Here is a 13,266-nt window from a genome sequence, read left to right as displayed (position 1 = left end):
AATGGACTTGTTTGTTTCACTTGCCATCATATTAAAGTCTCAGAATAAACATGGTAATGATATTTTGAGATGAATACAGAGCATCACTAACACTGAATCCATAAACATTTTTAATCTATCTTTGTTTAGGCTATATGAAACCAGAAGTGTGATCTGACAGACAATCACACAGGTGAAAGGTCCATCAGTTTAACTGTCAAGCCACTCTATCTTTTCATAAAGACCTTCTAAAAACACACTCAAATTAAAAATTATTCACAGTTAGTGAAACTTGTGATTCCAGGAACAAAACCTCAGGCCAGATCTGCACAACTGTAAACACATTGTCAGCGCCACACTTACAAAACACTACACACACTGTTTTGTAAAACACTAGAGACACTTAACTAAATTAGACACAGAAATCTACTATGATGCACTTCTTTGACATTTCAAGGCACTGTTTTTCCAAATGCCCCACCTATGAACCATTAATCAAACACAGCTATCAGACACTTAGGTAACTGTAAACTCACCAATCAGGTGTAAGCAAAATGCAACAGGTGAGTGAGCCTGTATTCAACAAAAATGGCAGGCAACCTGCTATTTTTTTCATGCATTTTTTCTGTTTTTGTCTCCACAATATATATATATATATATATATATATATATATATATATATATATATATATATTAGAATATGCTCTGTTCTGGTTATCAGTAAAAAATGTAACATTGTAATATTGAAATGCAAGGAAGATGAATGATTTTTATAATTTGGAGTAAAGTAATTATTTTCATCATGTGTGCAGTAATGGCCTTGGGTGTGTTTTGTCAATTTATTCACAATATGTTCATGCATCTTCAATATCTCTAAAAAATTCAAACCCAGAGTCTTTTTGGATCATTGAGTAAGGGAACATGGGCACAGTCTCCATTACTGCAGCTGATGAGCATATTTTAATGTGTTTCACTGCACTAGGACATACAAATAATAGCTTAAAATAACATTTGATCAGATGATGTTGTAGCAGTATGTATGAAATTAAAAAGGCCATTCGACTATCCGTCATAATCAACCAATTACATGATGCCGAGTGGCATGTCCAGGCCTGTTGGAGACGCTTCATCCAGTCACACGGCACGTTAATACTGTCTGTAAATTGAAGATTTGTGCTCGCTGTCATGTAGAGGAGCGAGACAAGGCTGTGTTTTAACTTTACGCATGGTGATATAAGTTGTCACCACTGTAACATGAACGAAATTGGCACAGATACCTCTTAAATTCTGCTGCCACGCTCCCTTGACGCACTCACAGTCCAATCTGCTCCTTAAGAATGCTGATGCTGACTCAGACGCACACATTTCTGACTGGAGTTGTTTGGATAAATTAATATGAAAATGTAAAACGGGCTTGCATCACGACACTGACTGATTGAGGGCATTCCTCCATGAGACGGATACAGGACACTTCCAAATTTCAAAGAGTCATTAAGTAGCTTTGAATATGCCACCAGCTGAGGCTTCGGCGAGGCTTGAACACCGTATTTTTATTTGAATTTTTTGCCCCAACCTGGGACTCCGGAGTTAAACTTAATATGAATTAGATCTGATGATGTTTCCTGAGATTAGTGACTATCCGTCATATTTCAGTCAATTAGTCTACATAACTCTGAGTGCATTATCTGGTTATGCAAGCACGTTAATCAGGTGCGTTTTGGAGCAGCAGCTGGAGGCTCAGATGGTACCACTTCTTCCGATTAAATGAGTCAGAGGCTACAAAGCACGCGCTCTCACGCTGCGCCACCGCTAAACGCTGCTTTTACGCACAAAGTAATTTGGTTTTATGCGCAAAGCGATGCATGTAGACAGAGCTCTGTTTCTGGGTTGCAGTTCAGCTAAGTGTGGATGGACACATGAGGTTTGCGTGTGTTTGGGTCGCACGTAGACTGAATAAAACGCTGCTTATATAAGTAAAATTTCAAACTAACAGACACAGCCAACAGAGTTTGTACTTAACGAGCAGGACATTAAAATGTTCTGACCCGGAGCTGATCCTGATGGCGATGATTTGTTCCAGAAGATTCAACTTGATAAATTTGGAGTCTCTGCTTTACAGTTTATTTGTCTGATATGTGGAAAAGTACAGGATGTCTGTAAAATGTAATCGTGACGGGAAAATTAAGAATCATAAAAATGTTATGAAGGTGCAATTACTGCGCCACATGCGTAAAAAGTGCCCATCCGTAATTATTTTGGAGAGGCTTGTATCGTTCCTGCTGCTGTGTGATGGCTCGGGTAATAAATGATACATAGTCTACAAATAAACGGATTATTCAGTGACACGTGAACATAATCGGTAAAATATTTGAATCTAATGACTCTGACTCAACAGATTAAGAAATTATAGAGCAATGAGAAAGAGAGTGAACTCAACAAAGACAGCCTGGTTTCGAGAACACACATTGGTTTTTGTTTTCTCAATGCCACCTCCGGGCAAACAAATTAAAACAAAAATGAAACAAATAGCCTAAACATATGGGTCAACCCCCTGCAGCAAGGCGATCTATAAAGTCTTTGTATCTGCGGGGTGACAAATTGTTTTTAGACACAGACCACCAGCTGTCACACTGAGGGGTCCCTTTTTGTTTTCGTGTTTCGTGCCCTTCATAATCTTCTCAACAACAATTGTTGTGACAGAGTTCAAAGTGGCCTGCAAGTGGTAAAATAATGGTAACAAAACAAACATACCATTACAATCAGTACATTTTGTCAAGAAAAAAAATGAGATAAAATTAAAAAGATTTTTTTTAAAAATGGTATTGCCAAAATATTTAGACTGCATGTCAGAAATGCAGACATAATTTATAAATATTAAAAACAGTTTTATTAGATTTTTGCTCTCTCTGGTTCTTTTTTAAAAAGCTGAAACTGAGATAGAATTTGATTTAAAAATTTTTTTAATGTGGGCCAACAATGAAATGATTTATAACAATTCAGATTTCTATTTTTTTCCCTTGAGAACCGGATGAGGATGATGATTTATATTTGTTCCACTTGGAAATCCCCTTTCTCGACAATGATGCTATTTGTTGCACAGCAACTGAACTTGATCATGAGTTTAAAAATGGAGCATTTCAAAAACGTTTCTGTTGTGTTACATATCAATGGCCCTTCTGTCTACTGAGAGCAAATGTTGTATTAGAGATTTTTTTCTTCTATGAGGCAGAAAAAATGTTCAGGTTGCTACTGTGTGTTTAAGTTAATTGAAGTGTTACGCTCCAGTCTTCTATCTTGACTTATCATCTGCAAATATTGCAATATAAGGACGTGATGAATTGAGACTTTCACAATTAAGAAACCATGAATGGCCTCATTTGGACAATCATATACAGTATATCTCCTTATTTGAGACCGCTGACACATCCTGTGGTGCTAACTGCACAGCCACCTCTGTGCTCTTGTGCGTAATGAAGCATTTGGTGTGAATATTTAGTCTTCAAACAACCTACTGATGAGCACAGGCTACATCATAACAAAAGTAAAAACCATTTAAAATATATAGGAGGGGTAAATAATAATAAAGCTGTGGTTAGTGTTTTTGGCCTCTTTTATTTGGGACAAAAAGATAACATGTCAACAGTTTCAAGGATTACATATAACACACACATTTTCTATAAAATAGCTGTACAACATATTCCTGTTTTACTGAGTTTAAAGTTAACATAGGTTACATTCTGCAGTTATTTAGTGTCACCAACAACATTAACAATGTGTGTTGAATCAGGTTTACCTCAGAGTACTGTATGCAACCCTGTCTCATCATCTTTAATAGAGGTCATCTTTTAAGATTTAAACAGCAGATACCACACAACCATAGTACTGTACATTATCCTCTGTGACAACTCCCACAAGAAGAAGAAAAAAAAATAAAGTTATGATATTAAAACAAACAATACACTTTACGATGCTACAAAAGGTAAAATAAAAAGTAAACTGGGTATTAATTCAAAATCAAAAGGACACTAAATTCAGTGAAAACAGGGAGTGTGTAAATTATAGGTTACAGCAGCAAATAATACGGCAAGTATTTTTCAGGTACTACAGTGTACAACATTATTGTCAATACTAGTATGTAAATTTCACAGGATATGGTATCATTATCTAACCAGTAATGTTCAGTTATTTTTGTCTCGCCTGATCTGTGAATCTTTTCTTCCAGTTTGGAAACAAGCATGCCAAAGCACTTAAACAGCAGCACCGTGTAAAAGAAGATAAATTCTACACTTCATTCTTCACTTTCTAAACGTCAGTTTGTCTAAGATGTTTGCCCTATTTACAGAAAATCCTTAGGATCAATAAGGAATAGGATATATAGGATAATTCAAAGTAAAATACATGATACAAACAGATTAACAATTAACAGTAAGTGTCTTAATTTCCAGAGCAATAGATTGTATCCCAACTACAGTTCATGACAATTCAATCATTTGACATTTTTAAAGTCTAGACTGTCTTTCATATAAGTGATCCAGACCCAAAGTCCCACTTGTGTGACCCACATAACAGAAATGAGGCTCCAAATGTTTTGGAAGCTGACTCTGTTTGCACATAGCCCATAGAAGAAAACCACACACACACTTCCAGAAATAAAACTTTGCCTTCTTTCATAAACCCTCAGGCCTGCCACCAAGAGAGGGCGTCCGTGTGATTATGCACATCTTATTTTTCTTCCATCAGTCATCAATTATTTTTGGGGGAGTAGCCTGATTTACACACAACGCCACCAATTAGACTGCAAGGAGCCTTTTTGAAACAACGCCTTTCTTGTGTATGACATCTGTTTCCTGCCCCTCTTACAGGCTTCAACAAACTGATCTCGGTCAGTCCATTGCAACATTAAATGAATTGTTTTATGTTTTAACTGAATAAATGCTTATCTTTTTTTCAAGTGATGATATGCGCAAAGATTGTTTTGTTTTTTATCAGCAGGCGGCGTTAAAATGACGCAAGGTGGGAAGTCTCAAGGCCTGGACATGGACATCATCTAATACCAAACCCCACGTGGGAATTGTCTCTATAACACGTCATAATATTGTATGTAAAAGCATGTTCTTTCAAGCACTGAGATTAGCTGACTCTGAATATAAGCTCCTGCACCATAGATCCAAATTCTGGCACAATAGAGACATTTATATTTCAAAGGGGTGTAACCCATTAATCAGCCCAAATCAANTATATATATATATATATATATATATATATACAAAAAAGGCAGCTGCATTACACAACATGTAGCCTATGTCATCTCAGCAAAGGAAGAAATTCAGCTCAGAGATATACATGAAGATATTTCCAGTGCGGATTTTCAGGGTTGTTTTTTTTTTTCTTGATTTCTGAAAAGTGTCGACAGCATTTAACAGCAGGAGTTCAGACAGATCACATATTTCAATAAACAAAGAGAGGCACTTCATACAAAAAAAAAATCCAAGTTGATTTACAGAGAAAAGAATACAGTGCTTGTCAGCTACTAAAATTCAGTCCAGTGGTTGTCTTCACTAAGAAAGTTTCCAAACTAAGGATCACTTAAAATATTCATTGTTGGCTCGGGTGTTTCACAGTGCAGGGACCTGTGCACACAACGCAACAGCAAATGAACCAGCACAGAAGCCTGAAGACTTGCGTGGAAATAATAACATCCTCGAGGAGATGTACAGAAGTATTTATCAGTCGCGCATGTTCAGAAGGCATGTGCCAGTTCATTCATGCATCAGTCACGGCTTACTTCAGCTTCTGACACAAAGTACATTCAAGAAGATGAGGTAGCCGACATTGTTGATAACCCGATGCTCGTCATCTTCCTGTATGTGCACGGTTTCATTCAAACACCGAGGCACCAAGAGCACAGGACCAGCTCCTGCAGGGTTTTACGCAGCTCCTGGCTCCGGTACGCGTAGATGAGTGGGTCGATGAGCGAGTTGCAGATGATGAGGATGAGGAAAAGGTTAAAGTTTCTGAAGAAACAGTTGCAGAAGGGACTGGTGGGGCAGGTGAGGATGAGGATGAGGTGGAGGAAGAAGGGGCCCCAGCATACAATGAAGACCCCGAGCAGGATGGTGAGGGTCATCGCGCCCTTCGTGCTCGTGGATTGGCGCCTGCTTTTGTGGAAAGCCACGATGCGCCGCGAGTGCAGGTGAGCCAGGAGGAACATGTGCAGGTACAGCACGGCGTTAAACACCAGGGTGGTGCAGAAGAAGGTCACGAGGCACACGATGACAGCGTTGTCGGTGTGGTAAACAATAAACAGGATGCTGGAGGTGATGCTGGCCAGCCACACCACCACGATGATGTTGACGGCGCGCTGAGTGGTCATGATGCTGTGATAACGCAGCGCGTAAAAGATGGTGATGTAGCGGTCCGCTGCGATGGTGCACAGAAAGGACAGCGAGGACACTACGGAGCTGCAGATCATCACGTCGATGACGTTGTCCAGGTGGCGCAGCATGCCAGGGTGCACGTCCATCAGGCCGTGATCGTTGAGAAGCATGAACATGGTCTCCACCACGTTGCTGACGCTGACCAGCATGTCGGACACCGCCAGGCAGCAGATGAAGTAATACATGGGCGAGTGCAGGTTGCGGTTCTTGAAGATGGCCAACACCACCAGGATGTTCTCCACCAGGCTGATGACCCCCAGCGCCAGGAAGAGCTCCTGCGGGATGTGGATCTGCACGCAGCCAAACGAGTTTCGCTCTCCGGCGGTGGAGTTCGTCTCGTTCTCCAACATGTAGTCAGTTAGAGGGATGAAATCCACATGGAGGATGGAGGGGTTGTGCTGGGACCTGTTGGTCATTTCCATGTCTGACCTTTTACCTGATGACTGATTTAAAGGGTGCCCTGTTGGATTTTACTGCAGCACAGTGGGAAAGCGAGCGTCACCGGTTGTCTCTTTGGTTCAGAGGATGCTTCACCATCAGCTGTTGGAGTGACGCGTTGCAGCACAGTTGGAAAAATCAAGCCACTTGTTCAGGTGTTGAACCCATCATCGCGTTGACTGTCAGATATCCACACAGCGTCCTCCTAACCTTTAATAACAGGATGAACTGTTAAAAACGAGGAGAACAGTCGCGTTGACGCGCTGCAAAAGTCCGGAGAGTTTGCGCTTTTTGGAGCAACTTTTCTTCTTTCTTATGGATGCAACTTTTCCAACACAGAGATCCATAAAATGTGCGTCTTCATCCAAACAATGCGCTCACAAGTCATCGTTTTCCATTCTCACAGGACGTCCGAGCATCTGCCAAACTCCCCGCTCAGACTGCTCTGACCAACATGGTGAGAATGAACAAAGTGTCTTCTTGCTTGAACATTTCTCACGGTGATGCCGGATTCAGAGGGACCTCGGGCGCCTCCTCCCCTCACGCCAACGTCAGCTGGGCTGTGGTCCTGTATCAGTCATGTTTGGCACGCCCGCAATACTGGACAAGAAATGGGGAGGAAAGCAGGGCGATGAGCAGCGTTGTTCAGCCAAGTATTTGATCTTTTATCCCTTTGACATTTTTGTTTCAAATAAAACCAGGGCAGTTTTCTGTTATCTTTACGACTTACCAGTCACAATGTCAGTGATCCCCGTAAGCACCAGTGCAACAATGTGACCACTTCATGTCAGACCCCTTCTTGATCATTTATTGACGTACTGTGAAGTTTTTTTTCAGCACATAAAATCTTTAAAGGGCACTTTCTTTTGAACTCCTGCATTTATAGTTTGCTTATCTAGAACTCAAATCACTTTTAAAGGAAAGGTTCATATTTTTTTTCAAGTTTATCTTATTATTCTCATATCATAATCACTTACACTGAAATTGCTTCAAGAGGGAGTCACTTTGTGGCCTGCAACAGAAAATTCTACAGCAAACAAAAAACATTTCACTGTGCATATGGTCAGTATTTACACAGACAGGAAAAAATATGAATCCATGCTTTATACAATTCCAGATTTAGGTTTTCTCAAGCTCCAGTTGGTTGAAAAAGCTCTGAGCCAAAAGTGAAATTCCACTGTAAATGTTGTTGCTGTTGCTGTGGACACGTCGCTTTGAGTCATGCAAAAGTTAAAGTCATTAAAGACAAGCTGCTGCTGTTCAGCTGAGCATTTCTCCCCTAAAGTCACAAAGCATGGCAATATGAAACATATAAGCGGTGTCATGGAGCCACAGAGAAACTATATACGTGTGGAACAATCCATTGGTCTGTTTTCCATTTAAGCAACACTGCAGTTGGTTTTAAAGGGCTGGGTTAAAGAACATACTGAAGAAGTTAAATTTTAAAGGACACCACATCTGAACTGAACATGTTTTGGGTCGTTTGCATCTCAAAAAGTGTCAAAGTATTTAGTCTAACTAAATGTGGTTTATAAGTCAACTTTATATTTTCAGTGATGTCTGAATACTTGACCCTGTTCTGACATCATTTAAATGGCTAGTGTGAGGTGCAGGGTTTATTGATGAAGCCGTTTAATGCATCATAGTCATAATGTAATCTGTATAAATAGATATAGTTTGTTAATATTTAAAAACATCATGGATTTAGGATACTGCTGACAATTCAGGGAGTGCTTTGTATTTATAGACAGTGCTTTATATTTTTGTATTTGCTTTTATCGCCTATCAACTCTGCTCAGTTTGGCTTTTTTTTTTTACTTATATTGTGCCAATAAAACTGTAGCTATATACCTTAATCATAAAACATGGGGTACTTAAAACAAAAACTACATTTTGACACTGTCAGTTCTGCTTTTCAAAGGAGGTTCACAGGTCTGGAGCACAGTGGAGCACATCACGGTTTCTCCAAAACACACAATTAGGCTTGATTTTGATTGACAATTAATCTGCAACTATTTTGATAATTGACTAATTGATATAGTATTTGTTTATGGTTTTAGCGTTTTAAAGATTTGCTGCTTTATCTGTTTCGTATCATTATTAACTGAGTGTATCTGGGCCTGGTCTGTTGTTAGGACAAAACAAGACATGTGAAGACATCACCTTAGGCTCTGGGAACTTGTGACGCAGCCCAGTCGTCAAAGGAATAAGTTGGCATTTTATGTTTCTGTAAACCACAAACACATTACATTTGCACTTTTCATTCGTATTATATTAACGTTCCTGAAGTGTAATAGAATATAAGCTGACTGTGTCATGAGGAGATGGAGGTGCGTTTGTATGAGCCATAGTATACCGTCGAAGACATACAGTGGAGAAAAGCCGAGGCTGCTGCTGCTGCAAGAGGATATGACCGGCAGGGAGCCTCCAGAATTTCAGCTGCCAAGAGCAAACACTGACTGGTGGTACCTATGCTCAAATTGCCTGCTGATTGCAACATATTCTGCTGGATTTTGTTGGATGCTGTCACTGATGCCAACCTCAAGAGAGACAGTGAGTGCGTAGCAACGCATTAAGAAGTATTACTCCTTACTTAAAAACGGAGGTGTGCTGGAGACCTTCTTCTGGATCCCAAAGATAAACTGGAAAAGACAACAAAGACCAGCAGGGCCGAGGGCAGATGACCAGTGAGTTAGTATTTTTGTCACCTAACGCTGTGTTTTGGCTGACAAAGTAATAGCTGTGGGTTAGGGTAGTGATACATGGCGACATCGCATGCAATGCATCCTGGTATCTGGCACTGCTGACATGGAGTCTTTTCAGCAGAAAACCTAGCTTTCTCGGTCAAAAGAGTACACATTAAAGAATTTATTGCCTCAGTTTACTACATTTACCATCAACATTGATTGGACATCCACATTAAAGATGGTAAATTTTCCTTTAATTAAGAAAATAATTTGCACATTAATCAATAATGAAAACAATTATTAGCTGCAGCCCTACATGTATTTGAACTTGTTTGACTTCAAATCCTTTTATCAATGTGCACTCTTACAAAAGCTAGTTTGTTTGAAAGAAATCTGTTCCTTTTTTTGTGGGTGGGTTGTGGATGAGGATAATTGCTTTACTCATTTAGATTTGCTAAAGGTCTTTTATTTAAATTATGAGGTCTAGTACTTTTTGATGTTTCTATTAAAGGAGCTTTATGCTACATTCAGAGCATATTTATAATTTAGAGTTTGGGCCAGAAAAGCCAGCGGCTAGCAGTTAACAGTGCTAGCAACGGGAACAGTGCTCACAGAGCCAACATGTTTTAACCTTGGTGGGAATCGGAGGCTGGGCGCTATACTTATGCAACGTTGCCCCTTGACCCACAGTGGCAGGATGGTGTTATCAGCAGTAGCCTACCTCTGCTGTATGACCACAGTGCAGAGCAACAGCAATTACCTAGACAGTGGGGCGCACACACACACACACACACACACACACACACACACACACACACACACACACACAGGGACTAACAAGCACAAACATACACACGCAGCTGGAGTGTCTACTACATCAAAGAAAAGAGATGCTCGGATTACACGGAGAGAGACAAACAGAGGGAGTGTGACATTATTCTCTGCTTAGGACGCCGTTACGCCACTATATCTTTACATAGCAATCAGAGGTTTGCCGCTATATTAGTGTTCCGACTTGTGTACAGCTCCTTTAAGTATACAGTTATGTCTCCTCACAGACACAGCTCCCTCTGAGCCACTAATATGAAAGCCTTCCTATATTGTCGATGATCACATGCAAAGTCCTCACAGCCTCAACCATAGCTCCAGGTGGACTGGGAATGATGACATCATTTGACAGTCAAGCACAGTCACACTGTGTTATCATGTGGCTTTGCTGATTAACACAGTTAATGTATGAACAGCTACAGTATGTGTACAGGGTGATTTGCTCAGTGTCTCTTTGTGACCAAGACGCCTTTAGGTTGACTCTAATTTAATTTTTCTATCTTTGATCTAATTCAAGTGTGCTAATTATGGATAAGAGATGCATACATATAGGAGCTCCAACTGCTATGCTAATGTCAAATCTTTTGTCTGAGGGGCTTGACAGGGAGACAAGATAAATGTGTCATGGGACAGATTCTTCCCTCTGCCAGATGAAAACCATGTGAGGGCGTTGCAGGCCGAGACATCTCCGCGTCTTGCTCCAGGCGAAATTATGATGAAAAACCCAGGAACACAAGATTGAAACGCTGGGGAAAGGCCGAGACATAAATGATGTAGAACAGATATATTTAAAATTTTGTTGGTATGCTGGCAGAGGTACAGTTATAGCCTCAGGTTTTAACTGCAGTGACTCAAGCTATCATGAGCGAGGTCTTGAGTATCTTACTGAGAATGCATAGGAAGTATTTAAATCAATTTAGGCAAAATTTATAAAATATCTGCCATACTCATGCACTGGATTTAACTTGATGAACAGCAGACTACTGGAAAAGTTCCGGCCAGTTCTCTGAAATGTGAGAATCAGTCCCTCCAGAAAAAAATTTGGGAGTGAGGGGACATAACAGAGCAGGAAAACGAATAATACGATAATAATACGATTTACACAAGAAAAAAAACACACTAGAAGCCCAAGAAAATGTGATTAGATTCTCAGGCTGCAGTTCTCCAGTGAAATGACAAGGCCCTTGTGACAAATAAGCATTTAACCGACATATTTCTTCTTTGATAAGACAGATTCCCAGCATAGTGATAGTCTCCATTTTGTAAAGGCTGAAATTAGCAGGAGACAAGACCAGACTTCATTTATTTTTCATAGAAAATTAGATCGAAATTGATCATAAAGGCTACAGAGTGAGATCCATCATCTCATTGCTTGAATGCATCCACAGCAGGTCACAACGGAAGCACGTTATCAGCCCCAAACAGGCTCTCACAAAGATTTGTTTGTGATGATTTATACCACCATGACTGACCTTTCTAAAACACTGATACACTGATTTTTCGGAGACTTTGCCCTTGCACAGAAAGAAAGAAAGAAAGACCATCTTTGGATAAGACCTCGTCATCCTTAAAGCTAACATTAGCTAGCTGAGCTAAGCAGTCATCTGCAGCTCAGTGCAGCCCTGAGCTAAACCTGCGCTTTAACACAGGTTTAAGTCCTGGTCCTGACAAACACATGGCTGTGTTTGGGGACTGCCATCCTACCTTTACACAACTGAGGACTGATGTTACCCAACTGCAGGGTGGACCCAGGGACATGGTCAAGTTCATCCAAGAGCTGTCATCCATCCACAGCCCAGTCTGAACACCTCTCCCTGAGCAGTCGAGGTGACACCAATTGTCCTACACCATACTGCATAAGTTCAGGACAATGATACCACTATTGTGTGGCCCGGAGGTGACGAGATCCACACCACAGGACTCTACCCCGGAAGAGGACACCTGTGGTTCTGCCTTAGAGCAAACCTAAGACCCAAATTGGGCCACTCCATCCATTCAAGAGCCCTGGGTCCAAGTTAAGAACCGTAATCCCCGCTTGGGTAAATATCACCTCCAGCACCTTTCACCGGCGTTTCCCTAGATTGGGAATACATTGTAAGCTCTGAAAATCTTACCTCTCCACCTTCCCCAGTACATCCTGATCTGGCTGGGTGTCCTCTCTCATCATCGACTTCTCCCTTCGACCTGCCAGCAAATGGATTTGACATACTGTACAAGACAGAAACCTGCATGTTGACTGGTCAGACACATTCAGGAATAAAGCGCTCCCCATCGACTTCTGCTCACTTCCCAAGACCCCCTCGCGACATAGGTTTCTAAAGAAGGTGGTGGTCAGACATCCTGCCAACTCTGAATTGGCTAATAGTAGCATCCCTCTTGGTGCTGCATCCTCTGCATAGGGTAGGAACCCTCATCCACCAGTGTGTGATCGATAGGTCAGACTCCACAGCCACCTTCTGTTCTGATTGTGTGTGAATCCAGTATTAAGTAAGTCAGGTCCAGCAGGGCTGTAACACATTGTCTGGCAGAACTTCCTAGTTTGTCTTCTCAGTATACCCCCATTAAGAAAGATGACATTCACATTGGCGTTATTGACACTGCACAGCAGCAGTCGAAGCTTTAAAAATGTGATTTCATGGTTCTTTTGAACATGCTAAAACTCACTGAGAAGGAAGTTTTTATCTACAACTAACTCCTACTATTGTATGTAGTGGTGGTTATTTCAGCAGACTTTGCAGCTTTACACCTGGCTTCAGTAGCAGAGCTACCGTTTACAATTTGGTTTTATCGACAATTTGAATCTGCTCTGGGAACGCTCTCTTTATTTAAATGCGATGGACTCCATCCAAATCGAGCAGGCTCACTAATGCAAGCTGCAAACCTGTATTATTCTTTTT

General features: G+C 40.8%; 1 protein-coding gene across 1 annotated transcript; it reads right to left on the bottom strand.

The window, feature by feature from the left end:
* Nucleotides 1-5,860: 5,860 nt before the first annotated feature.
* mc1r (melanocortin 1 receptor) lies at nt 5,861-7,802 on the bottom strand. Its single transcript, XM_050046079.1, has one exon. It carries the CDS (start codon nt 6,836-6,838, stop codon nt 5,861-5,863), a length of 978 nt encoding a protein of 325 aa, XP_049902036.1. The 5' UTR covers nt 6,839-7,802.
* Between the last annotated feature and the right edge of the window lie 5,464 nt (nt 7,803-13,266).

This window comes from Epinephelus moara, chromosome 1 (assembly GCF_006386435.1).
Source record: "Epinephelus moara isolate mb chromosome 1, YSFRI_EMoa_1.0, whole genome shotgun sequence".
In the NCBI taxonomy this organism is placed as follows: Eukaryota; Metazoa; Chordata; class Actinopteri; order Perciformes; family Serranidae; genus Epinephelus; species Epinephelus moara.
Note: the sequence above shows the minus strand (reverse complement) of the source record. Positions and strands in the feature narration are given on the sequence as shown.